We start from the raw sequence: 26,124 nt of genomic DNA on the forward strand, positions 1-26,124 counted from the left end.
TGATGCTGGGCCCTCCGTGGCCTCCCTGGCACTTCAGAGATACAATCACCCACCCACAACCCTCCGGCCATCCTCAGTTTCCCTCCCCACTTCCCATATGCCCATCACCTCTCTGACACCTTTGGGTCCCCCTGTGTCCCCTTGCCACCTTCCTGGACCTTCTGTAACTTTGTAATCCTATCTGCCCAAGATTCTTCTGATGCTTTTGTGACCCCTCCAACCCTGGAAAGCCCTCCAGCCCCTCACAACCCCCAAGACTCCTTCATGACCCTGCTTGACCCACTCTGACCCCACTGAGCCCTTTCTGATCACCGAGACCCTCCTATCCCATCCTAGACCCATGACTCTGTGAGAGCCCTCCTCCCTATTCCCCAGGTCTGCACTGACCCTACCATGACACCACTGACCCTGTAACCTTGTGATACCTTTCAACCCCTTCCCATTACCTCTCCTCAGCCTTGGGGGCCTCAGGCTCCTGCTCAGATGCAGGCACTTCCTCAGGCACGGCTGGCTCAGGGGCCACCTTGGGTACGTCAGGGGCCTCAGTGGGCATGGCTGGGGCCTGCTCCTCTTTCTCGGGGGCGGCAGGTGGAAGGCTGACACGCTTGAAGTCCTTGGGCTCGGCCACGGCCACCTCCTCTCGCATGGCATAGCCTCGGATGTCATCTGGCACCTCCTCCTCCTCCTCCAGCTCTTCCTCGTCTTCAGGTAGCTCCTCCTCCTCCTCCAGGAAGTCCTCCAGGTCCTCATCGAGCTCTTCATCCAGCTCCTCATCCAATTCGTCCTCGTCCTGGTCCCAGCGAGGCGAGTCCTTGTGGTAGCTGACCGAGCTGTGGCAGGAGTGGTAGGAGTCCCGGTCCCGCTCATCTTCTAGCTCAGAGCCCTGCAGGCTCTGCTCATCCGGGTCAAAGTCCTCGCTCAGCTGTGAACTGCCTTGGCTCAGCTCCCCTGAGGAGGCGTAGCGGCTGCTGCCTGTGGGGCTACAGGGTTGGGCCAGGGCTCAGGGGCTGGAGCACAGAGCTGCTGCCTGTCCCAGCCCTGGTCACACAGGTTCCCTCACCCAGTCATTCTTTGGGTTGGTCATTCCCTTTATTCCCAGCATTGGTGGAGCACCTCTGGGCACCAGGAAAACGCAGCCGTGAACCAAAGAGACAAAACACCTGTTCTTAGGTCATTGACTATCTTGGGGGGCAGGCAATAAAGTCAGATTGACGACAAAATCAGTGCCCTACTGCGCACCTATCCAGGCACTGTGGAAGCTGTAAGGCATTCACCCACATGTTGAGGACCCCGAATGAGTGTCCCTGCCACAGCCCCCTTGGAGACCTAGCCCTCCTGCAACAAACATAGTTGCCCCTGTCTCCTGATGTCTCCCCTACCCCCACCTCAGCCTGGTTCTCCCCCTGCTGAGCCCCCTCCATTCATCAGGACTCCCCCTCAGCTCAAAGACATATGTGCAATGCATCCACTTCCTTGCATCCTGGGCCCCACGTTAGTCCAGGCTCTGCCATCTCCATTAGATGCTGTCTTACTCAATGTCCACTTCTCTCCTGGACATTAACATTTTCCACGAAAGCCACTATGGGTTTATCGGAATCATAAACCCAATCACAGACCTCCTCTGTTCCAAACTCGACCATAAAAGTAAAGTTAGTCGCTCAGTCATGTCCAACTCTTTGCGATCCCGTGGACTGTACCCCACCAGGCTCCTGGGTCCAAGGGATTCTCCAGGCAAGAATACTGGAGTGGGTTGCCATTTCTTCCTCCTGGGGATCTTCCCGACCCAGGGATCGAACCCAGGCCTCCCACATCGCAGGCAGATTCTCTAAAACCCCATGCCATCTCTGCACCTGTGTGTGGCCCAGGCCCTCCAACTTCCCTACCCTCAGCCGCCTCCATCGTCCCTTCTCTCCCCCTGCTCCAGCCACACTGACCTCCCGACTGTCCCTCCAACACCCTAAACTGCTCCCACCTCTGGACCAGTGGTAAAGAACCTGCCTGCCAATGCAGGAGATGTAAGAGAAGCAGATTTGATCCCTGGATCACGAAGGTCCCTTATAGAAGGAAGTGGCAACCCACTCCAGTATTCTAGCCTGGGAAATACCATGGACAGAGGAGCCTGGCGGATTACAGTCCATGGGGTTGCAAAAAGAGCAGAATGCAACTAAACAGCAACTGGGCCCTAGCACTTGCTGTGCTCCCCCAGGAACCTCCTTCCTTGCCTGCTTTACCTGGAAAATTCCTTTGGTGCCCACTGAAATAGCACTTCTTTGGGTGAGTTGAGTCTCCTTCAACCTCTAGTCAGGTCAAACCTACCCCCATCCACATTATATGCTCCTTATATGCACCCTGGATCACACTCAACGTAACCAGGAAAAAAACATCGTGAGGGCAGACACACAGGCCCCTTCTAACCACTCATTCAGACACTTAATAAACAGCTTTCCTTGTCTTAAACACTTCCTCCACTCTCAGTGACTAGGATCCTGTTTCTCAACTAGCCCCTGGGATGCTTTAGGAATCAAACAGGGGTTTCTCCCCACCCCCACCCGCCGCCCCATCCTTATTTGCTCAGCTATGTATGTGGTTGACTGCTTTTCATTGCCTGTCCTTATAGACAGCAAGGATGGAGGAATCCTCAGGTATTATTGGGCTGGAACAGACTCCCAACTCCCTCTGCTGGTGAATACTCCCAAAGTCCACTCCGGCACATTCTGGGTTCCCAAGTGAGGAGTGTGCCTAGGACTGGGGTCCCCACACAGGTCTGGAAATTCCCTCCTGTGACACCAGGCACCATGTAAATCGCTCCAGGCCACAAGATGGTGGGACCGATGGTGCCCAAGACTCCTCCCACCCCAGCTCTGACATTCGGGAGCCAACACAACTCTGATCCCAGACGCTTCTCCTGGATCCCATTGAGTTAGCCACCAAGAACCTCCCTGTATGATCTGGCCAAGTCTACCTTTAGCTGAGCTGTTTTTTCTGCCTGGAATTCTTCTCCTCAGACTCCTCATTTATCCTTCGAGGGCTAGCTCCCGGGCACCTTCCTCCAGGAAGCCCACCTTGCCCTTTCCCACCACCAGGGTGTCCAGTTGTGTCCCTCCCTTAAGCCAAGCCCTGACCTGCAGGATGGGATGTCTATTCCTCTGGGGACATGCAGTGCCCACACTGGGCAGCAAGACCAGGGTGGCACAGGATGGTGTCTTGAGTCACTGTCAGACTGTTCTGCCTATGCACCCAGTCTCTGCTGTGCGACCTGTTCATGGGGAGAGTGGAGAGGGTTCCCTCTTTTCCATTCCCACCCCCCATTCCATCCCAGGAATGCTTACAATAAACAGACTCTCCCTGGGACATACAGGTACACCCAGGGCTGGAGAAGGACAAGACAAGCCCATGCACACAGAATGGGAGCCAGTCTGGGACCAGCTCTGTGCACACCCTGCTTTGAGACCCAGGCAACTCGCTCCTACACTTTGAGCCTCAGTTTCCCTATCTGTAAGAAGGGCACTCTTCTGCTTTTTTCCTCTAAGAGAAGACTCTTCCACCTACTAAAAGAGCTCATATTTTCATTATATTTGATATCTTACTCTCCTTTCAGCTGTTTCCCATATGTTGAAACTTTGTTCCAATAATTGCATGAGTCTGAGCCAGTTTGAATATGCAAGTGAATGATGCTTTACAAATGTTAGTGGTGGAAAAAATGGTAGGAGAGGCTGTTAGGGAGACAGGAATGCTTCTGAAGATATTTGGAATAAGGAAGTCACTAATACAAACAGAAAGGGATCTAATTCTTTGTTTTCAGGATGGCTCACACACAAAGGAGTTAAATGAAGGATACTAGAGTAAATCCAGGGTAAGACTAATTCTACTCCCTCTTATATCACTAAGCGGTTTACCTTGAGTATGTCATTTCATTTCCTTGGACCTAAAAAATAAAGAGGTTGGACTAAATGCTCAATCTCATTTTCTCTTTTTTGAAGTCCAGTTGATTTACAAAGTTGTGTTAATTTCTACTGTACAGCAAAGTGATTCAGTTATACATATATATTCTTTTCATATTCTTTTTCATTATGGTTTATCAGAAGATATTGAATATAGTTCTCTGTGCTGTACAGTAGGACCTTGTTATTTATTTATTCTATATATAATAACTTACATCTGCTAAGCCAAACTCCCACCCCATCCCTCCCCCAAACCCCTCCCCTTTGGCAACCATAAGTTTCTTCTCCATGCCTGAAATTTTCTGTTTCATAAAGTTCATTAGTGTCTTTTAGATTTCACATATAAGTGGTATCATATATTAAATATTTGTTTTCTCCTTCTGAGTTACTTTACTTCTTATGATAATTCCTAGTTGCATCCAAAAATACTCTGGAAAAAGTTCCTTCTAACACATGTCATCTATAAACTATCTGAACTTTCTATGGTATGTGCAAAACATAGAAAAGTTTAACATAAAACTTGTTTAAATACCTGCAAAAAAAAAACAACATTGTACTGGATGGTGCTAAAGAGTGAGTAGGGAGGACTTCCCTGGTGGTGCAGTGGATAAGAACCCACCTGGCAAGGCGGGAGACACAGGTTCGATCCCTGGTCTGGGACGATTCCACATGTAGTGCAGCAACCAGGCCCCTGCGCCACAACTAAGGAGCCCGAGCTCTAGAGCCCACTGGCCGCGACTACCGAGCCCGCGCTCTAGAGCCCACAGGCCGCGACTACCGAGCCCGCGCTCTAGAGCCCACGTGCCGCGACTACCGAGCCCGCGCTCTAGAGCCCACGTGCCGCGACTACCGAGCCCGCGCTCTAGAGCCCACGTGCCGCGACTACCGAGCCCGCGCTCTAGAGCCCACTTGCCACGACTACCGAAGCCCTCGCACCTACAGCCTGTGCTCCGTGACAAGAGAGACCAACGCGATGAGAAGCCAGAGCGCAGCTACAAGAGACTAGCCCCTACCCACTGCAAACTAGAGAAAGCCTATGCAAAGCAAGGGAGACCCAGCAAATCCAGAAATAAGAAAATAAACGTTAAGAAAAAAAGACTGAGTAGGGAGCTTATCAAGGTTTTCTCCAACTTATGTTCTACCCAAACGCTCTAGAGTGTTGTCCAATGGAAACGTTTTCTGTCCATACTATCCAACAGAGTAGCCATACGTGCATGGCTGTTGAGCACTTGAAAAGCTTCCAGTATGCTGGAGGGACTAAAATTTTATTTTACTTATTATTTAAAATATGAGCTTCCCTGGTGGCTCAGATGGTGAAGAATCAACCCTCAATGTGGGAGACCTGGGTTCAGTCCCTGGCTTGGGAAGATTCCCTGGAGGAGGGCATGGCAACCCACTCCAGTATTCTTGCCTGGAGAATCCCCATGGAGAGAAGTACCTGGTGGGCTACAGTCCATGGGGTCGCAGAGAGTTGGACACAACTGAGCGATAAAGCACAGTGCTCAGCATTTAACATTTAACTTTAAAAAGCCACTTGGGGCTGCCATGTAGATGGCACAACTCTGAAAGCTCATTTACTTCTATGGCACAAAGAGAAACCATTTAAGATTTCTTTTCTTACTGCTTTATTCAAAATAAAGTGATTCTGAGGGGTTCTCCAAATCTCAACCAGGATGTAAACACTTGTGTGCATCATTAACGTTTTTGTCAAGAGTTGAGAAGTCTTGCCATTCAGGAGGCTGGATGGCTATGTTTAATACCAGGTTTGCCCCTGAATTTTTGAATTCAGGGTTTGTCCCTGAATTTTTTAATTGAAGGATAATTGTTTTACAGAATTTTGTTTTCTGTCAAACATCAACATGAATCAGCCAGAATGTGGTCAACCCAGGGGTGGTTCTAAGACACTGCTAGGAGCAGAGAGAATGACCATCTCCTTGGTGGGTGTCCTTGCTGCTGATGTACAAAGAACAGCACTTCTGTCCAGCTGTAGGACCTTGGGAGGCTAACTTTGCGGCATATGGGTTCCCAGGTGTCTTTTTAGGGCTGATAGGCAGTGTGGCATTGTGTCTGTGGTTATGGACTCAGAAGTCTGCTTGACAGGGTTTAAATTCTGGCTCAATCACTTACTAGCTGTGTGATCTTAAGAAAGTCACCTAATCTCTCTGCTTCATTTTCCACAGCTGCCCTGAGCCATGTGGGATCTTAGTTCCCTAATCACGGACTGAACTTGCATCCCCTGCACTGCAAGGCGAATTCTTAACCACTGGACCACCCGGGAAGTCTCATAAAAAAACAAAACAAAACAAATGTAGCACTTAATAAGTGTTCAATTAACCAGCATTATTTTTCTTGCTTATAGACATGGCAGAACCAAGACAGGATGAGGCAGGTGCAGCCGAGTCCTGCGAGTGCAAGTTCAGCTCCTGCTTTTACTTAAACTGTGTATTTTCCTCAGCATGGATTTTTTAGAAAATTCACTGAAGTGTAACTTACATACAACAAAATTCACTCTTACGAAGATGTATTTTGGTGAATTTTTTGTCATGGGCTATTTTGAGACTCATTCTGATTTTTAAAATATTGCATTGACATATTGATCTTGATGACTGAGTTTTTTGGCACCCTCTAAATTTTGTACTTGAGTCAACCTCAAGTGTACCACACTTGCCCCAGCCTAGTCCTGGACCTATCTTACAGGGTTTAACCTCCAACTCTGCTATATCAACTGCTAAGTCGCTTCAGTCGTGTCTGACTCTGTGCGACCCCATAGACGGCAGCCCACCAGGCTCCCCCGTCCCTGGGATTCTCCAGGCAAGAACACTGGAGTGGGTTGCCAATTTCCTTCTCCAATGCATGAAAGTGAAAAGTGAAAGTAAAGTCACTCAGTTGTATCCGACTCTTCGTGACCCCATGGACTGCAGCCTACCAGGCTCCTCCGTCCATGGGATTTTCCAGGCAAGAGTACTGGAGTGGGAAGCCATCGCCTTCTCCGCTGCTATATCAGAGTCTCACACAAATTGGAGGCCCTGGTGTATGTGTGAACTGAGCCTAATATCTTATTTATTTACTTATTTATATGTTCTATTTTTAATTTTCTTGGCCACATGCCATGAGACATTTGGGATCTTAGTTCTCTGACCAGGGATAGAACCCACAACCCCTGCATTGGAAGTGCAGAGTCCTAATTGCTGGAGCACCAGGGAAGTCCCTGATCTAATATCTTACAGAGATCTGAGGGGTCATATTAATAGAATTGGGCTTCCCAGGTGGTGATAGTGGTAAAGAACCCGCCTGCCAATGCAGGACTTATAAGAGACGTGTGTTTGAACCCTGGGTCAGGAAGATCCCCTGGAGGAGGGCATGGCAACCCACTCCAGTCTTCTTGTCTGGAGAATCCCATGGACAGAGGAGCCTGGCAGGCTACGGTCCATGAGGTCTCAAAGAGTCAGACACAAACTGAAGCAACTTAGCACGCACATGCATTAATAGAAGTATAGGTTCAACAAGAGAGTAGAGAACACTCAAAATTTTCATCCTGCACATCTTTTAGTGAAGGAAATGTATTCTCTGGGAAGCAAACATTTTAGAAGAAGACCCACGACCAGTAATTCACCAAGCCACTGCTTCCACCCAGTAGGTTCACCACAAATACTTGTCCTTATGATGATTTACCAACTGTGTGACTTCAGGCAAGTGACTTAACCCCTCTGGGCCTTGATTTCCCATCTGTGAAATGGAGTCAATAATATTCCCACCCAGAGAATGAAATAAGATGATGAAGGAAAAAAGTTGGACCAGAGCTGGGCACCCAGTTAGCTCCGAATACTATTATTTGTGTTATTTACCTAACAGTCACTACACAGCACTTTCAGAAGCCACCCAAAGTACTTTACAAATATCCAACCTGTTTAATATCATGTTTGCTGCTGTTAAGAAACCAGGACTGGGGAGATCAAGTCAGCGAAGAGGGGAGCTGCAGGCACACGTTTCAGTCTCCTGGGCTCAAGGGCCAACACGCCATGCCCATGTAAGCCAGGGGACCAATCTATGAGGTAGGTCTGGGGACAGCCTACTTTGAAAAGAGTAGTGATGGTGGCTGGGCTAAGAAGGGGTAACTCCTAAGTCACCACGCCCGGGTCGCAGTGGTAAAGAGCCTGCCTGCCAATGCAGGATTTGTAAGAGACGCGTGTTTGATCCCTAGGTCAGGAAGATCCCCTGGAGGAGGGCATGGCAACCCACTCCAGTCTTCTTGCCTGGAGAATGCATGGACAGAGGAGCTTGGCAGGCTATGGTCCATAAGGTCTCAAAGAGTCGCACACATGCCCATGCCTGACTAGCAGTGCCCATGCCTGCTGGTCAGGAACACAGAGTCAGGGGCCACCAGGAAGGCTGAGCAGGACCACGAGCCACCCACTTGCTGGGTGTCTTTCTAGCACAACTGTGTTTCAAACCACCCTCATCCCCTCCCCATCCCTGGTAATGCCCATCTCTTCATCCACCTCCTCGCCTAAGCAGTTAGAGAGTACACAGGGACCAGAGGCTTTGAATTGGAGTGCCAAGGAGCCCCATTTTGCAGGGGAAACTCTTAGGGGCTTTGTGACTTCCTTCTCCTCCTTCAACCAAAGCAAACCCCTTTTTTATCAGGCTTGCGGGGTTTTCTTGGTAAGATTTGGGTAAAGAAAATTTCTCGTGCCTACAAGAAAGCATGGATGCTGCTTCCTTAGACCCACTTGCCTCCAGCTCCCTCCAGCCTCCTATTCCTCTCTCCACTCCAGGAGATAGAGTTGGACACACACAGACACAGACACACACACACAGACACACACACACACACACATACACACACACACACACCCTCCATCCCACAGTGACTACCTGAGGGCCCGCGGCTCGGAGAACTCCTCATAGCTGTGCATGGAGTCGCTGTAGGATTCCCGGGAACCCAGGGGTGGTGGGCGGACAGAATACTGGTGGACTGAGGCATTGGGCTGGGACGTAGTGTAATAGGGTGGTGGGATGCTGTTGCTTGTTTCACTGCGGTAGTCACTGTCACGGTCATCCACTGCGCTGTCAGGGTCATCATCTGGAAGAGAGAGGAGGTGAGGGGAGAGAGTGAGGAAGGGAGGCAGAGAGAGAGAGAGAGAGTGAGCACACAGTGGAGGCCAACACAGCCTTGCAGACTTAGGAGGGTCTTCATTGACTGCTAACCCAAGAAGAGGAATCTACCAAAATGAATAAAGGATCTTGGGTCATATTACTAGAGGTATAGGTTTTAGAATAAAGGAGGTGAAAACCCTGCTTTTCTGTATGTGGGTCAAATGGGACCTAGAGTCTGGGGACGAGGGTAGGTCCTACAATGTGAAGAGGACAGGAACAAATTGGAAGGTGTCTTTCAGCTCAGATGTGAGAATGGACCAGTCCAGGCTCTCTGAAAACAATATGGGTTTTTCCATCAGGTAATGAGTTTCCCATAATGAGAGTCACCCAGACACTTAGGGGGAAGTTGGAGGGAGATCAGGAAGACAAGGTAGAGTATAAATGCCCTTTAACCTTCAGAGATTTCTTGATGTCCTTCAGACCCAGACCTGAACTCATATGTATAGGGAGGAGCTCTGACAAGGTATTGTCTCCCTCAGAAAGATTAGATTATTGGGTTGGCAGCACCATCACAAGCCCAGAATCTATCGCTCAGATAGAACAAGGTAGGGCTGCCAAACTCCAAGTGTTTAGTAAGAATTAAAGAGTACTTCAGTTCAGTTTGCTTTCCTTAGTAAACACAAAACAGATTTTCTTTCTCAGTAAAAAAGAAACCGTCTCAAAGGATGTTAAATTGTGGTGCGAACAGGAGAGACTCAATTTATTTGGAAAGCAATAGTTGAGCTGAAAAGAAGTGAGCTGCCTGCCCCAAATTAACTTCCTGATTGGGTCCCCCATGGTACACTAGGCTGTGGTACCAACTTACTGGTGATTTTAAACACCAAGAGGGTGGGTTATACTTTTTATTTAAAGATTTTTTTTTTAATGTGGACCATTTTTCAAGTCTTTATTGAATTTGATACAATATTGCTTTTTTTTTTTCGATCTGTAATCTTAGCTCCCCAACTGAACCTGTACTCCCTGCATTGGAAGTGCAGAGTCTTAACCACTGGGCCACCAGGGAAGTCCCTGGCTTATACTTATTTTTATGTCTTTAAACATTTTTTCTCATCTCCTAGATTTTTTTTTGCTTTATTATTTTAACTTTCTAATTCCTTCTCCCTCTAATAGAGTCTATTTCTTTATATTAAAAAAAGGTCAAATTTTTTTAATATGGTAAACAATTAAAATATTAGTTTCATCCTTTGCTTAGAACTAGCTATCTGATTCAGTCCCTATTTTGCCTCCAGAAAAACCTTAAAGTCCTTTTTAGCAGCAGTGCTGGCTTTAGCAGCATAGCTCTGGCTTTGCTTAGCATAGCTCTGGCTTCCCGATCTCTCATCTGATGTGGGCCGCTGTGACCGGCGAGCTTTTCATCCTGTCCCTGCCATGCGACCACCGCCACCTGCTGTGGGGCGTCAGAGGCAGACACAGCTGTGAATTTCCACAGCTTAGATGTATGAGCGTCAGGGTGAAACTGATGGGCCTTCAGGCCTGCAGTGGGGCATCTGAGACTGGGGACAATGTGGCAGGGCTACCAAACTGCCCCTCTCACCAACTTGTTTTCTACACAGTTATTTGGGTTTGGAGTCTACCAAACTGCCCTTGACCAGGCTTAAATATTTCCATTCAAATCACATGAGACTCTCTGCATGTTCACCACACTGATTTTTTTTTCGACAGATTATCAGTTTTTAAGGGGAAGATTGCTCTCTGTTGGATTCTTTCTGCTTTTGCCCAGACTCTGCTCTTTACCAAATTGTTTCTGACCAAATTGCCTGCTTCTGGATAAGACATTTTCAGCCACTTTTGTTTTGACAAAATGATCTGCTTTGGGCCCCATCGTCTTTGCTCTTCTTGACCCAATTATTGTTACAGGCTTTTGCTAAATTGGTTTTAATCCAGAATGTCTTTTCTTTCTTTTTTTTAACTGTATTGCTTGTTTGTGTGAAACTGCTTGTGACCAAGCCTTCTTGTCTGCCAAATGTCTATTTTGGCTAAACTGGCTTCTGATCAACTTGCTTTGACAAATTCTTTTGGGTCAAAATACAGCTGACCCTTGAACAATACAACGGCTAGGGATGCCAACCCTCTGGGCAGTCGAAAATTCACGTGTGATTTTATAATTGGCCCTCCATAGTCACACTCTGCATCCGTGGATTCAACCTACTGGGATTGTGTAGCACTGAAGTAGTATTTACTGAAAAAAATCCACATGTAAGTAGACCTGTGCAGCTCAAAGCCATGTTGTCCAAGGGTCAGCTGTATCTGTAAACAGTTTTCCTGATTCCAGGGTCAGGAAGATCCCTTGTAGAAGGGAATGGCAGCCTACTCCAGTATTCTTGCCTGGAGAATTCCATGGACAGAGGAGCATGGCAGGTTATGGTCCATGGGGTCACAAAGAGTCAGACACAACTGAGTAACTTACACTTTCCTGATCCTGAAGGGAGGGTGGGGTGGAACTTGCCCATCGGGATGTGGGGATGGGGTGGAGGAGCCTCCAGTTGATGGAGTAGAAATCAGGAGGTAGGTACATGGTCAGACTAGAGGGCTAGATTTCTGGGGAAAAGGCATGGGGAAAAGGGAGCTATTCCTTAGAGAGAACACAGTCCTCTAATCTGGGGAGAGGTGGCTTGTTTCCTTTCCCTGGGGGCAACTTGGAGGAAGCTGTGTGTGTTGGGGGTGGGGGGGCTTTGGGAGCTGAGTTCTTCAGAGTGCTATCTGCCTGGGGGGTTCTCTGCCCAGCTGCTCTGTCTGAGACCCTCTCCCCTCCCCACCCACCAGCTTCTGAGTGACACTGGGGCTGGAGGAGGGCTCCAGGTGGAGGAGGAAGATGGGGAGACAAAAAGAGGAAGGAATCACAGGAGAGGAAATGAGGTTATACATGGGGAGCAAGGTGGTAGGGAGATCACAGTGCCCAGCTGGAGACAGGCAGGTCTCCTGTCTAAATGCCCACTCCTCCCAGCTGAATCCCCCCACCCGAATGATGGGACCCACTCCCCATGAGACAGATCATGACCCTCAAGCAGATGTTAGTGATGGGGGGGCAGAGGGCACAAGAGTGGTCTTGCCGGTCCTCTGGCCTCAATGCATCAGCCACAGGCTCCCTGCTTCCCTGATCGAAGGGGCAGGGGCCTCATGGTCTCCAAGGGGCCTACCTCCCCGTGGCCTCCCAGAACATCAAGCTGAGTACTTACTCTGCTGCTCACCCCAGCCAAAATAATTCCAGTTGCCTACAAAGAGAAGGGCAGAAATAATAAAAGGGAGCAGACAGAGGGGGAGGCATGGGGAGGGGGGCTCCCCCATCCTCCTCATTCTCCCCATCTCCTCCTCCCACCCAGGACCCCATGCCCTTTTGCCCTGAGGATCTTTCCCGAGTATCACTGTAACCACTGACTTTTGTTATAGCTTCACTCACCATCTTGGGAAGAAGGGAGCATATCCTCATTGTCTGACAAGACCACAAGCTCAGCCAGGAAGTGATAAAGAAGCCATTTGGACCCAGGGTTTTCCATCTCTGAAGTCTGGGGTCAGCACGCCTCATTCCTCTCCCCCCACCTCCCCATCCTCCAGATAATGAAGGAAACACTGCACTGGAGATCTTCAGCTTTGAAACATCCCTGTTGTGTGAGTTTTTATTTTAACGATTCTTATTTTATAAGTGAAGAAACAACGCTCAGAAAGGCAGAGTGAACAGCCTAAAGTCACAGAGCCCGAGCGTCAGAACCAGGGAGAGAACTACACCTTCACTCCCTCAGCTCATCTTCTGGCATCTCAGAAACACAGCTTGGACCAGAATTCTGACTCCTCTGACACTCGGCTGCCTCCTTTGTGAAATAAGTGTGATAAAACAGTCCCAGGAGACCTTGGCAGTAAATGCTGGGTGGTAGGTCTCCATTCTTAAACCGAACCCACCTCTGGCTTCAGGTCACCGGCCCAGGTACTCTTTGTCATCTGCTCCTGCCCCCACCTTGCCTGGCCCTGCTCCCACCACAATCCTTCAATGACCCCATTCACCAGAGAGGGGGCTTATAATTTCTTCAGAACAGTGGTGATCCCTTCCCAGGTGTGGAAATCAAGGGACCTTCTCCATCTCACACCCCAAGCGAGTGTAGGAATGGGGTCCTTCAATTGCAGTTGCTCAGCTCCTCCCTCCACCAATCTCCATCATCACATATCCTGGGCATAATGGGGGGGGGGCAGGGGGAAGACGGATACAGGAGAGACCATGAGAGGGGAGGAGAGGAGGATGGGGAAGCAGATGGAAGAGGAGAAAGAGGTTGAAGGGTGGGGTGGAGGCAAAGTGTCATGGCTTTGGGTTTTGCCCAGAGACTATAATTTTCACTTCCCCATCTCAGAGGACTTGGAGGGCGCTTTAAGGAGAAAGACATCTCCTAGATCTTTGAAGACCTGGTCTGGGGGCATCCGAGTGTCTACAGGGCCAACCAAGGAGGATAAACACTCTTGAAAAGTCCAGCCTTTGGTGAAGGAGCAGTGTGTAGAGGAATACAGTGACCATCATCATCATTAAGAGATACAGCAGAGTGGAAAGAGAAGACAACTCGGAGTCCCTGGAACCTGGGTTCAAACCCGGGCTCTGCCTCCTGCCACGTGTGTGACCTTGGCAAGTCACCCCTCCTCTTGGACCTCCACTTCTTTATCTAAGAAAATAGGAGCCTGTTATACATGTGTCGGCAGGATTGTCTGTCTACATCGTCTGACTGTGGGCTGCTTGGGGGTCTGTGCTGGCCTCAAGAAAGTTTGTTGAATGAGTTATGGGTCCTCATCCAGGACCTAAGGAACGGAACTGAAGACTCTGCAAAATGCTTTTCAACCCTCTAGATGTCCTGCATTCTTCCAAAAAAGATCAGAATGCGGGGGGCTATCAGATGCCCCTGTTTCAAAGAGAGGAACTCTAAGGATCAGACAAAGACCCTGGCATGCCAGTGGCCACATGGCAAGGCAAGATTCAAACCCAAGGGCCAGATCTTTTCCTCTTTCCACTACACTGTGACTGGATTCTGCTCACTCTTAGGACCCGTATCATTGGAGGGGAGTGACCCATTCATTACAGAGCACAGTCATGGGGTAGAGGAAGGATGAGAGTTTCATCTGGTGCCCAGGAAGGAGCTGAGAAGTACTTACAACACTGATTGCTGGGAACAGGAAGAGGCTTGTCTTGCTCATCCTGGAATGAATACTGTGGGGGAGGGAAGGAGAGAGGGTTCATCTCAGTGGGCTGCCAGAAGCCGTGGCCCTCTGTTCTCTTCCCTCTTGACTTTCCCTGCCTCTTAAGTTCCCTCTCTCTGGAGGAGGATACAGCTGTCCACAGAGGAAGAGGGAGAGAGATACACAAAGACAGTGAGAAACAGATATAGAAAAAACAGAAAAAGAAACACAGACGAGGGGAAAACCCAGAGGGGAACGAGAGAGAGAAGAGAGAACCCTGAAGCGGGGAGCTAAAGAAAGGAGAAGGTGAGAGCTGAGTTTGGACAAAAATTACTAACAAGTGAGTGATACTCCCTCTGCCCCCTGCCTCCCACTAAAGAATGTTCTAAACTTGCCTGCTCTTTCTTCCCTGCCCTTACCTTCTGAAGACTGTCTTCCGGGCCACACTGGGTTTTTGAGCTGTGAGAATACAGAGCCCAGAAGAAGGGGGATGGCAGGGAAGAACAGGTACGGGGGCAAGGGCTGGTGGGAAAGGCAAATTTTTAAGAAAACCTGAAAGTGTGACTTGAGGAGTTGAGGGGTGAGGGGCAGAAAGGGGGTTTTAAGAACTGTAACGGGGCCTCTGCATCTCCTTAAGAGTATTTAGTAAATATAGAACCTCAGTCCATTGATATCATCACGTCCTTGGTGGGCTGTCTGTTCCTTGACGCCATCATTGGCTTGAGACTGGACCACGTGAATCACAGAATTTAGGCAGGTTACAGAGTTAGAGACACAGACACAGGGGAAGACAAGTGGAGAGAGAAATAGAGGGTGGAAGACATGGGGAGACAAGGAGAGAGAGAGGAAGGAAAGAGAGGAAGATGATGCCAACGCTCACCTCATCCTGGTCCCGCATGGCGTTCAGCTGCTCCAGCTTCTTGGCCCAGTAACGGGCCTCCTCTTCCGGGATGTCTGGAGGCAGAGGCCTGGCCGTGAGCCTGGGAGCCCCTCCCTGCCCCTCAGCCTCCATCCAGTGTGTCCTGCCCGCCTATGGGGCTGGTCTCCAGTGAGTGGGGAGAGAGGACAGGAAAACAGAAACACCCCCTCCACCACGCCACCCAGAGCTGCCTTGGGAATGAATGGAAGACAGGAGAGGAGGCGTACCCTAGCATTAGGGGATGGGGATGCCATGGGTTCTTGGAAGGATGACATGGGAGAACTGAGCTGCTTCCAGGAAAGGTAGAGAGGCTTCTCTGTGTCTCTGCCTTTGCTTATCTCTACATCTCTCTCTGATTCTCTCTCTTTGTCTTTCTGCCTCTGTCTGTATCTTCTCCATATCCAGCTCACTGCTGCAGCCTAAGACCTCACCAAGGGCCAGCCAGGACAGCTCATATCTGAGCCCCATAGGTTGAAAAGCACTGGCAGCCCATTCGTGACCTGCAGGAGCTGGAGTGTGCTCTGTACCCAGCAGGCACACATCTCTGCTGACTATGATCTGGGAGACTCTCTTCTGGGGAGGGGGAGCCTCATCCTCAGAATGAAGGGTCATCTGATGAGATCAGGAACGTTCAGGATGGTATGGCTATAGACATGAAGGGTTATCTGGATCCACCCAGGCCTGGTCATTCTCCTGAGGCTGAGCAAGTGTTCCTCCCAACGCCTCCCCAACCACACTCACCTAAGGGCAGCTCAAAGCGGGTGTCGAGGAGGATGCGGTGGAAGGTGGGGTCCTTAGTACCGCAGATCTCGCTGTCCGCCATGATGACCTGAGAGTCCAGGGTCAGCCACTCTCCAGGACCCTCCTGCGGGGCGGTGGGGTGACAGGGGGTGGGGTCCCGCGTGAGGCCAGGTGAGTCACACACTTGCTGTGCATGGGCCAGCAGGCCTCTGCCCTCACGTGCCATGCCTCTCTCCCTTCATCTCACCCTTAGGCCAAGAACAGGGCCACATCCTCACTTCAGATAAGGAAACCAAGAAGAAGGGTCACAAATTCAACGCATCATGGTGGGTCTGGGGAACCCAGAGAGAGGGACCTGCAGGGTCAGGTAGGGGTGGTCCCAGCCTCGCACAGCGCTCATCCTTCCTGAGGGGTCAGCTTCAGATAGAAGACCTGATCTTACCACCATCCTGGGAGGAAACCCCCAGAGTGAATGAACCAGTCCCACTTGGTTCAGGGAAATGAGCTCTTGAGCAGTGGGGTCCACTCTGAACCTCAGTTTTCATCTCTCAAAGGAGACTGATGCTCTGTAGCCCCAGGGAGAGGCTGGCAGGGGTCAGGGGAGCAGTCCAGGGTCCCCAGCCATAGGTCGCAGTTGTCCCAGATGACAAGGCCCTCCTCACGCTTGGGGGGAGGGGTCACTGAGGACATTGTGGTTCAGCCACAAGGCTTCCTTTTGGAATCGCTTGCCTGGACTATTGCACCCCTTTCTTCCCTTTCCATTCACTCATTAAGCAATAAACCCTCCTTGGTGCCTGCTCTAAGCCTGGGCCATACTGGGCAATCCCTGAGAAGCCCACAGTCACAGAGTCTGACACAGACACTCCCAGCACCACAAAGCCATGGGAAGACCAGAAGCTGGAAGGGGAGCTGAGGGATTCAAGGGGGGCTTCCTGGAGGAGAGGACATTGGAGCTGGGCTTAAAGGTGATGGAAAGGAGGACACTTGAAACCCAGAGAACAGTGTATCTGAAAGAAAGCTCAAAAGCCATCTGTGGGACCCGTGAGGAGTGTAGGTTGCGGTGTGGGGGAAATAAGGCTGGCAAAGTTGGTGGATGCCACCTGGAAGGCCTCCCAGGGTGATAGGCAGGGAGGGCAGGATAGGATTCTAGGGGTCAAGTGGAGGGGGTGAGATTTAAGGCCAGGCGGCTAGAGAAGGAGGCCAAGGTTATTTTCTAGTACTTCTCTGGGACAGCTGCAACCTCCCTCCCGGATGCCCACCTGGGCACAAAGTGCTAGTTGCTCACAATATCCCTTCTCCTCTCTTCCGTAGGGATACATTTCTAGTGGGGCTGTGCAGCTAAAGACTGTATTCTCCAGATTCCCTTGTAGGTAGGTGGGGCCACATGCCAGTTCTGGACAATAACATGTGAGTGAAGTGCCTTGAGCAGTTTCCAGTTTGGGCCCTTGATTAGGAGTGCAAACCCCCTCCCTTGTCACCTTTCCCTCCCCTGACTGGAATGCAGATGCAATGGTAATCCTTGGCCAGCCATCTTGGGCCATGAGATGGAAGCCACGTGGGGAGAAAGGCAGAATGACAAGATGGAAGGACTTTACAGCCTGGTGACTGGAGCTGCCACAGCCACCCTGAACGCCTATGTGAACATTGTCAGGAGATGGAGAGAGAGGCCTGTCTCGTTTAGACCACTGGCCTCTAGGCCCCTCCCAGGCACTCCTATCCAACCACTCACTTCATTGGACTGGCGGATGGTCCGCAGGGGGATCCACACAGTGCCCACCATCGTGTCCCAGATGAGACCCTTGTTCCACACCTCCACTGTCAGCCCCAAATCCAGGCGATTAATCTCACTGTTGAGAGAGGACAGAAAAGTCAGTTCAATAGCCTTTGGACACACGACCAACTGGAATGCAAACCCAGGTCTGAATGAGTGCCAGCCAGGAAGGTGACACAGTAGTTCTTGTTCTACAGAGGGAAACTGAGGCCAGAGGGCTAAGTTACATGCTTAGGGTGTCACAGCAGAATCAGGATTCCAAGTTGGGAAAGAAGGAGTGGGGACAAGTATTACATGTACCTTCAATTCACCTGGCCCTTCCTCTAGCCCTCAGACCCTGAGAATGCTGGTTAAGTGAGGAAGAGGCTCCAACACCCTCCATGGCTCCCTATTACTCCCATGATAAGGGCAATTCATCCTTCCCAGTGTCATCCCTCTCCAATCATACGGGGACACCCTTAAGCATATGAATGATCCCACCTCTAAGCACTTTCCCTGCAGGAAATGTAGAGATTTGGGGGGAAAATCTTCATGAATGTCCAATTCACTGAATCTACCAATTTACCAAAGATTCATCTTAAGGAATGTTCTCCTTGAATATACCTGGTCATTCAGTAACTGGCTTTAGGGGAAGTTGAGGACTATTGTTTCCCTCTCCCTTCACCTTTCCCCTAAATTGTAGGACTAGCACCTTCCTCCCCTTCTCTAAGTGCCCCCTTGCTCCAGAATCCCAACTCTGGATTCTCCCATGGCCTCCCACAGTCTCCAGCCAGCCTCTGCTCAGGGGTTGAGGGCTGCCTGGGTCCCCATTCCAGCTCTGCCAGCTAGAGGCTATATGACACTGAGCAGGTGGCTTTGCCCCTCCGGTCCTCTGTTCCCTCATCTGTAACATGAGGATTGTGTTAGCACACTCTCTCCCAGGGCTGTAAGGCAAAACTGATTTAATCAACACCTTGGAAGAGGTCACGGCAGATGTTGGCCATCATCAGAGTAGGAAGGATGTAATAGGAGGCCTTCCTAGAGACTTCCCTGATGGCTCAGATGGTAAAGCATCTGCCTACAATGTGGGAGACCCAGGTTCGATCCCTGGGTCAGGAAGATGGTCTGGAGAAGGAAATGGCAACCCACTTGAGTACTCTTGCCTGGAAAATCCCATGGATGGAGGAGCGTGGTAGGCTACAGTCCATGGGGTCACAAAGAGTCGGACATGACTGAGTGACTTCACTTCACTTAATAGGAGGTCGTAAGTGGCTCCAGGTTGAGAAGAGGGTCCAGACCATGAATTCATTCAGTTCTTAGACAAATATTTATTGAGCATCTATTATGTGTCAGCCTCTGTGCTTGGCATGGAGGTCACAGGGGCAGAGACCAATAGGGCGTTACCCTCTTGGAGGTCATAGTCCAGGGGAAGGGGCCAGAAATGTATCAAATGTCACACAAATGGATAAAATTACAATTGATGGTGAGGCATGACACTACTCTTCAATTACAGTTTGAGGGTGGTGATCAGAGGGGACTGCCCTGAGGAGGTGACACAGTTCAGACCCAAAGGACCAGAAGGAGCCAGCTGGGATGGGGAGAGGACAAGAGCAAAGGTCCTGCGGGCAGGAACAAGCTGGACATGTTGGCAGAACCATGCAGAGGTGAGTGTATCTGGGGCAGGTGAGCCAGGAGAAATGGAGCACATACTGGTGTGAGGTCACAAGGACCAGGTCTCGGGGGGCTACAGGGAGGGATATGGGCTTTGTTTCGAGGTTGATGAGCCACAAGCCAGGGGCAAGTTTGGAGAGTGGCAGGATATGATTTGCAGTTTTAAAAATATCCCCCTGGCTGCCTGGAGGAGAACAGATTGCGGGAGGCGGATGGCAGCAGGAGGCCAGGGTGGAGGCTGGCGGGCAGCGGGGACTTGGCTGCTGGCCTCGGAGACAAAAGAAAGTGACTGGATTCGAGAAGCGCTTCAGAGGCAAAGCTGATGACTGGACAAGGGGCTGAAGGAGGAGGGAGGGGAGTCCCAGACGACACCCGAGTGTCCGGCTGTGCCTTGCGGGACCAGTGACAGGCCTGACTGTGCCAGGGGGTGAGGCCATGCAGGTTCCAGTCACTGCAGACTCACAACATGAAATCCTGCTCCCAGCTGGGCTGGCTGCCTCGGACAGCGATAGTCGTGCTTTTGACATTCTGCACCTTCAGGGTCACGTAGGTGTTGAATTTCTCTGTGGCAGTGAAGGCAGATGTCAGTGCAGGGGCTCAGGCACCCCCCTGTGTCCCTTCCCAAGCTCTCAGTGACCCCACTATGATCCCCAAGGGTCTGTGAGTTCTGGGGGCCACCCCAAGTCCAATACACTGGGGTGATTCTGTGCCTCCCACCCCCAGGTCAGCCCCCAGAATCCCACCCCAGTGCCTCAGAGCACACCAGGGTGGGGCCTTGGTGCAGGGAGACTGGGAATTTGGGGATGCCTAATCCTTATGCTTAGAAATGATGACCTCCAATATCCACGGACATAAGAAATTTCCTTTGCCTCTCTGAGCCCCAGTTTTGTTCCCCGTAGCCTAATCTAAGAGTCCCTGCCCTATCTCTTAGGATCCTGGGAAGCACCACTGGCTCAGGGTGAGCCCTATTCCCATTAGGGTTTTCAGGGGATGGTTGGGAAGACTGCTGGGGGACCCCGGACCAATTCCGATGCTCTCTGTGATGCTCGCAGACGTGCAGCCCAAGTTCCCCATCACTGGCTCAGACACCCTCCCTCATCTCTCTGAGAGACAGACAGGCAACACAGGACAGGACAGGAATAGAGGGTACTTACCTTGGGCACCATCAAACTTCGCTTTTTTGACTGTGGAGAGAGACAGAAATAGGGAAGGGAGACGGGGAGAGTGGTGGGGAGGAGAGAGACAGAGAGACACAGGAAAATAGAGACATAGTGAGAGAGATAGAGAGAGAGACGCAGAAAGAGAGAGAGAAGAGAGGCAAAAAACAGAGCAAAAGAGGCAGATAAAGAGACCAGATTAAAAAAAGAGAATAATAAAGACAGAGGCAGAGACAATGAGAGGGAGAGAAATAAGGAGAGGAGGGAGGCAGGGATGAGTGGGAGAGAGAGAAGTCATCAGACAGATGAGCACAGGCAGACCTGTGACGGAAGGAAGTTTGGACCTTGGGAATATTCTCTGCCCCACCCTCCTCCCCATCAAATTTCCCCAAAGCTCCCTCCCTCCCTCCAGTGGTGACTTTACTCACAATTGAACAAAGATTCAAAAGAAGAGACCTCCTACAGGAAGCCCTCCAGGATTTCTTTAGAAGGAGCCAGGGAGTCGGGGAGAAGGAGGTCGAGGAGGAAGGAGAATCAATCTCCAATGATTCCCATCCCCCAGTTAGATTAGTGAGACTTCTCCCCTAACTGTCCAGCTCAGTGTGTCCTATCAAATGCTCCCAGGGTTTAGAGTCCAATATTCAAAAGGGATTGGGAGAAGTGAGAAAAATCAACCCAGAGAGCTGAAGCTGCAGTGTACATAGAGACATCCCAGTCCTGGCCAGGTAGGTTGCTAGTTTGTCCAGCCCTACTTGACTGTGAAAGGCGCAAGCCAGATATACCTCAGGGTCCCAGGTGGTCCAGTCTCTTCATATTTTACATAACCCCACAGCCCCGAGTGATTCAAAGCAATTTCATTCATTACTGGACTTTCTTACAGGGTATTAAACTTTCACTTTCAGTATCTCCCAGATTCTATATCTGCCCTCAATGTGTTTCTCTACCATTACTCTCTACTCCCACCCAAAAGCTGCTGCCAAACTGAGGCCTCACTCCTGGTTTCTGTATTTCCTTTTCCCTTTAAACTTTTCAAGAGACTATTTTTGTTTGAGCAAGCAATCATGCATATTTTACAAAATCCAAAGCAACCCAAAGATTATACGATGAAAATGAGGCTCTTTCTACCCCAGTTCTCACTATCCCTCCAGGATGCAATCAACATTAGCTGTTCCTCATGGGACTGGAGACAGATAGTCCATGCATCAGCAGTTGTGTGCATGTGTGTGCTATTTCCTACACAAATGGTAACATTTCATACCCTCTGCATGTCTTGAAGAGTGTGTGCAAGTAAGTTAAAGGATAAATTCCTACAATCAGAATTGCATTTCTATTCTTTCTCCTTTTTTTTTTTTTTTTTTTTTGAGAGTCAAGTTCAGCCTTTTTCCTTGCAAGTACAATGGCCTCCCATCTGGGATTCAATCTCCCATAGGGATTTCATTTCTCTGTCCTCACCACTTGAATTTCTTTCTCAAAGAAGTACCTGAATGGAGCCAGTGAAAAGAGAATTCCCATCAAGGGCTGGGGAAGTAGGGTGGCTCTAAACACTAGTCAGTAAATACTACTTGTTCCCATTGCAGATCGACTGTGGGGGTGGGAACTGGTGCCCAGAAGCACTGAGTGAGCTCCCCAGAGTTGCAGAGCAGAAGAGGGAATGAGCGCCTTCCTATACCAACACCACCATCACCCTAAGACCCAGATTTTAAATGCAAATGCCCACTATACCTGGATTTGGTTTTGGAAAGTAGAAGGCAGATAGAGCCCTTGACTGGGCATTAGGAAAGTTGAGCCCTGGTTCAGCATGGAGTCAGGTGGAGCTGGATTCAGACTATGGTGCTGTGTGACTCTGGGCAAGTGAAACCCCCTCTATGGGCTTCCATCTCCGTCTCTCCCTCTCTGTCTCTTTCTTCCGCATCCAAAATCTTCCCACTTGAGGCACATAACTGCACAGGCAAAGTTCTCTCTCCCACAAGGTCCCTCCCCCTGTCCCACATGCCCCCTCTCATACCCTCAGCCCCACCCGGACTACAGAGAGCCCACCCACCTAGCCCCTCACCCCTGGGACTGAGTGAGGCTTAGGGGCACTTAGGACTGTGCCCAGCAGGAGCTCCAGGCCTCCCTCCTGGGGGAGCTTCAGCTGGCAAACCTAATGACTCTGTAATGGGGGAGGAGGGTGCACGGGGAGGATGGGGAGGGAGAAGGATGGGAGAGACACAGAGGCTCAGAAAGGCACACACAGGGGCATCAACAGGAGAGAAAGGAAAATGAGCGAGAAGAAGTGAGAGGCGATAAGACATGAGAATCAGACAGACAGAGACACAGAGAGACAGAAAGAGACACACAGATTTGCACTAGGGAGGGCGGGCAGGGGAGATGCTGCAGAGAGGAGAGGCAGGGTTGGGAAAGAAAAGTTGGGAGCAGGTACCAGAGTGGGGTAGGTGCCTGGCCCTGGGGGATCAGAAGAGCTCACTGGTGTCTGACCCAACCTGGGTCCCTGCAGTTCTAGGAGGGGCAGGTCTCAGAGGGGAAGCAAGTTGTCCAAGGTCTGTCCTACATCCTCTCCTCCAGGAAGAAGGTCTCTCCCTGCTCCCTCCTTCCAATTCTGTGTCTCTCCACTCCTGTCATCTTTCTGTCTGTCTTCTTCCCTTTCTCTCTCTGTCTCTGTCTCTCTTGTTCCTAGTCCCTCAGTCTCTCTCCCTTCCCTTCTCCCTAATCCTTTCTAGGCCAGAGGGTAAAGGGCTCAGCTGGGGTCCACTGGCAGTGGGAGATTGTCAGAGAGCTCTAGCTCTAACAGCAGGGCCCCAGGCCCCTTCAGAAAATCCAGGGTGAGGACATCCGTGTTGGTTCATCATGGGGACTCAGAGGGAGGAGGGTCAGACTCAGGGTGGGAGATGGAGTTCAGAGAAGAATGGAGAATCAGAGAAGGGGGTTCAAAGTAGGAAGCTCATGGCGGGGGAATAGGGTATGAGGTAAGGAGGAGGAAGGTAGGGGACTAAGGGATGGGGGCTCAGAGAGCTGGAGGCGGCTCACGATGGGGGAGGGGACACAGGAAGGGGGAGGGGAATGGAGGGGCGGGTAGCCTGGGGGAGGGGCTCTGTAGGAAGAGAGGGCTTGGAGGCAGGGGCTCCGAGAAAGAGTCACGGCTCTCTCCCCATCTCTCTTCCCCGTCAGCCAGCGAACCGAGTCATTGTCATCACATCTCCGCCCCGCCGCCTTCCTCCTGCCCGCGGTATCGGGGTCACCAGGGCGGAAGCGCCGCCCCTCCTTCGCGAGCTCCTGGTCACAAGCACCGGGCTATTTATAACGTGGGCGCCGAGGGCGTGAGCTACGCGACCGCGGGGAGTGCTGAGTGGGGGAGGTGCCCACTGACAGGCGGGCTGGAGATACCGCGTCACGGCCAGGTCAGCAGCCTGCGGACTCCTCGGTCCCTGCCCACCCCACCCCCCAGCGCCCATCGGCGCTGGCTGATTAATGTCGTTGCACAGGCAGTTGTTGCCGGGGGCAGAGCCGGTGGCGGTGGGAGCAAGGCATTGGCACTGCCAGGCTCTGGGCCTCGGTTTCTGTATCTAGAAATGGCCCTGCTTGGTCTCAGTTTCTTCTTCCTTTCTCTTCTGTCTTCTCCCCTTTCTTCTTCATTATTAGCATTACCATTATTATACTGTTGTTCCTATTATTATTACCATCACTAGTATCTTTATTATTTGGTTGAATTTTAAGTGTACCCTGGATGCGGGGGAATAGGGTATGAGGTAAGGAGGAGGAAGGTACGGGACTAAGGGATGGGGACTCAGAGAGCTGGAGGCGGCTCACAATGGGGGAGGGGACACAGGAAAGGGGAGGGGAATGGAGGGGTGGGTAGTCAGATGCACAGGTTCTGTGTATCACTGAGCCATCCTCAGGCCTGAGAACGCACTGGCCTAGATGACTCTGGATTCTAATTGAGATAGACTCCAGTCCTTGGGGTCCATTAACCTGCCAGGCCTGGTGGTGGGAGTGGAGGAATAGAGAGTTCCAGCCATCAATGGAAGCGGCTAAAAACCCACCCACAGGAGGTTCTTCCCTGATAGCTTAGTTGGTAAAGAATCCACCTGCAATGCAGGAGACCCTGGTTCGATCCCCTAGGTTGGAATGATCCCCTAAGGAAGGGAAAGGCTACCCACTCCAGTATTCCGGCCAGAGGAATTCCATGGACTGTATAGTCCATGGGGTCGCAAAGAGTCAGACACAACTGAGCGACTTTCACTTTCCAAAAGCCCACCCACAGGAGGTGCTTATTGGGTGTCAGAAGACACTACACATGGTAGAAGGGAAGCATAGAGAATTCAAAACTAGATTCTAGGAAGTCTGGTATTTAATATGCAATGTTTGTAGCAGACATGGGCTTTGTGATGAGGACATTGGTCCCTCTGACTTGGCATCTGGGAGAGAATAAATGAGGACTCTCATCATCCATGGACAGAAATAAGCCAGAACCCAATTGAAGCCATAGGTGAAAAAAACACACCAAGAACCTTGACAGATAGTCAGTGTTGCTTACCAAGCACCACTTAGAACTATGTCTGGCATATAGTAGGTGCTTATTAAATACTGGTCATTGAAAGAATGACGTCATTGCCTCCTCCAGCAGTCCAGCACTGAGAGCGGGTCCAGTGACGCGGAACCGTGCTGTCCACGGTGCTGAAATCTATGGCTCCTCTCTGAACTGTCCGTGGTGCTGAACTTTTCATCCCTACCCAAGTACTTCCAAGAATTGGTACTTCTTTTGCCCCCCTCTGTGTATCACTGAGCCATCCTCAGGCCTGAGAACGCAGTGAGCTCTCAGGAAATGTCCTACACTCACGGAGCTTTTAGTCCCCATTAATAAAAACACCGTCATTGATTTTTCCTGCCTTTGGCTCACACTTATTGAAACTTTCCAGAAGCCATGCATCATGCCGGTATCTCTCCATGCCTCATCTGACTGGAGAGTTCCAGTAAATCTAGGCAGTGTACGCTATTAGTGTGCCCATTCTACAGATAGACACACTGAGGAATGAAAAAGTTATGGGACTTTCCAGGAAGTGGTGGATTTGGGGATTCAAACCCAGGCCTTCTGGACTCAGGATGTCCTGGTCGGCACCTCACAGGTAAGTTGATAAATCTAAAAATAAAATAAATTCACAGAGGAAACCCATTGTATGCAGGAGGAAAGTGAGGTGCAAGATAGGTAGATAGCTGAGATTGCAGCCCTGAAGATGAATCAGAGCCAAACCCAGAGGCAGCCTAAGAGGGTGGTAGAAGCAAATACCCAGATGCAGTTCCCCCACCCCCTGGCTGGATGGTATCAGAAACAGGGCAGCAAGAGGCAGAGAGATTTGTGAAGGCTTCCTGGGAGAGAGGCAGGGGAACAGCCATGATGAATGGGGAAATCATGATGTGTCTGTTTACTGAGTGGATGAAGGAAAAGGATGAACCTGAGACAGATTCTCACCCCATGGCAAGGACTTAGGTGTCTCCAGGTCCTGAAGGCTGAGGGTAGCCTTGACCTTCACCCTTCACTCCTAGTAGACTGTGGAGTCAGGCAGCTACACCTCTGACTCTGTGGCACCAGGCAAGTTGTTGAACTTCCATGAGCCTCAGTTTTCCTCATCTGTAATATGGGTT

At 50.5% G+C, this 26,124-nt stretch overlaps 1 protein-coding gene across 11 annotated transcripts in view; it reads right to left on the reverse strand.

Moving 5' to 3' along the window:
* The window catches only part of UNC13A (unc-13 homolog A), a 69,501-nt gene that overhangs the window by 39,390 nt on the left and 3,987 nt on the right, over positions 1 to 26,124 (reverse strand). For 9 of the 11 annotated variants that reach the window (XM_027548218.1, XM_027548210.1, XM_027548209.1 and 6 more), the window contains exons 2-10: positions 20,482 to 20,511; positions 19,791 to 19,890; positions 17,636 to 17,753; positions 15,907 to 16,030; positions 15,127 to 15,200; positions 14,223 to 14,277; positions 12,275 to 12,310; positions 8,817 to 9,024; positions 447 to 980 (exon numbers count right to left, since the gene is read on the reverse strand). In XM_027548218.1, coding sequence (XP_027404019.1) covers positions 447 to 980; positions 8,817 to 9,024; positions 12,275 to 12,310; positions 14,223 to 14,277; positions 15,127 to 15,200; positions 15,907 to 16,030; positions 17,636 to 17,753; positions 19,791 to 19,890; positions 20,482 to 20,511 — 1,279 coding nt within the window. The remainder of the gene's footprint in view (positions 1 to 446; positions 981 to 8,816; positions 9,025 to 12,274; positions 12,311 to 14,222; positions 14,278 to 15,126; positions 15,201 to 15,906; positions 16,031 to 17,635; positions 17,754 to 19,790; positions 19,891 to 20,481; positions 20,512 to 26,124) is intronic. The other 2 variants (XM_027548211.1, XM_027548212.1) reach the window with 2 other exon arrangements.

This window comes from Bos indicus x Bos taurus, chromosome 7 (genome assembly GCF_003369695.1).
Source record: "Bos indicus x Bos taurus breed Angus x Brahman F1 hybrid chromosome 7, Bos_hybrid_MaternalHap_v2.0, whole genome shotgun sequence".
NCBI lineage: Eukaryota > Metazoa > Chordata > Mammalia > Artiodactyla > Bovidae > Bos > Bos indicus x Bos taurus.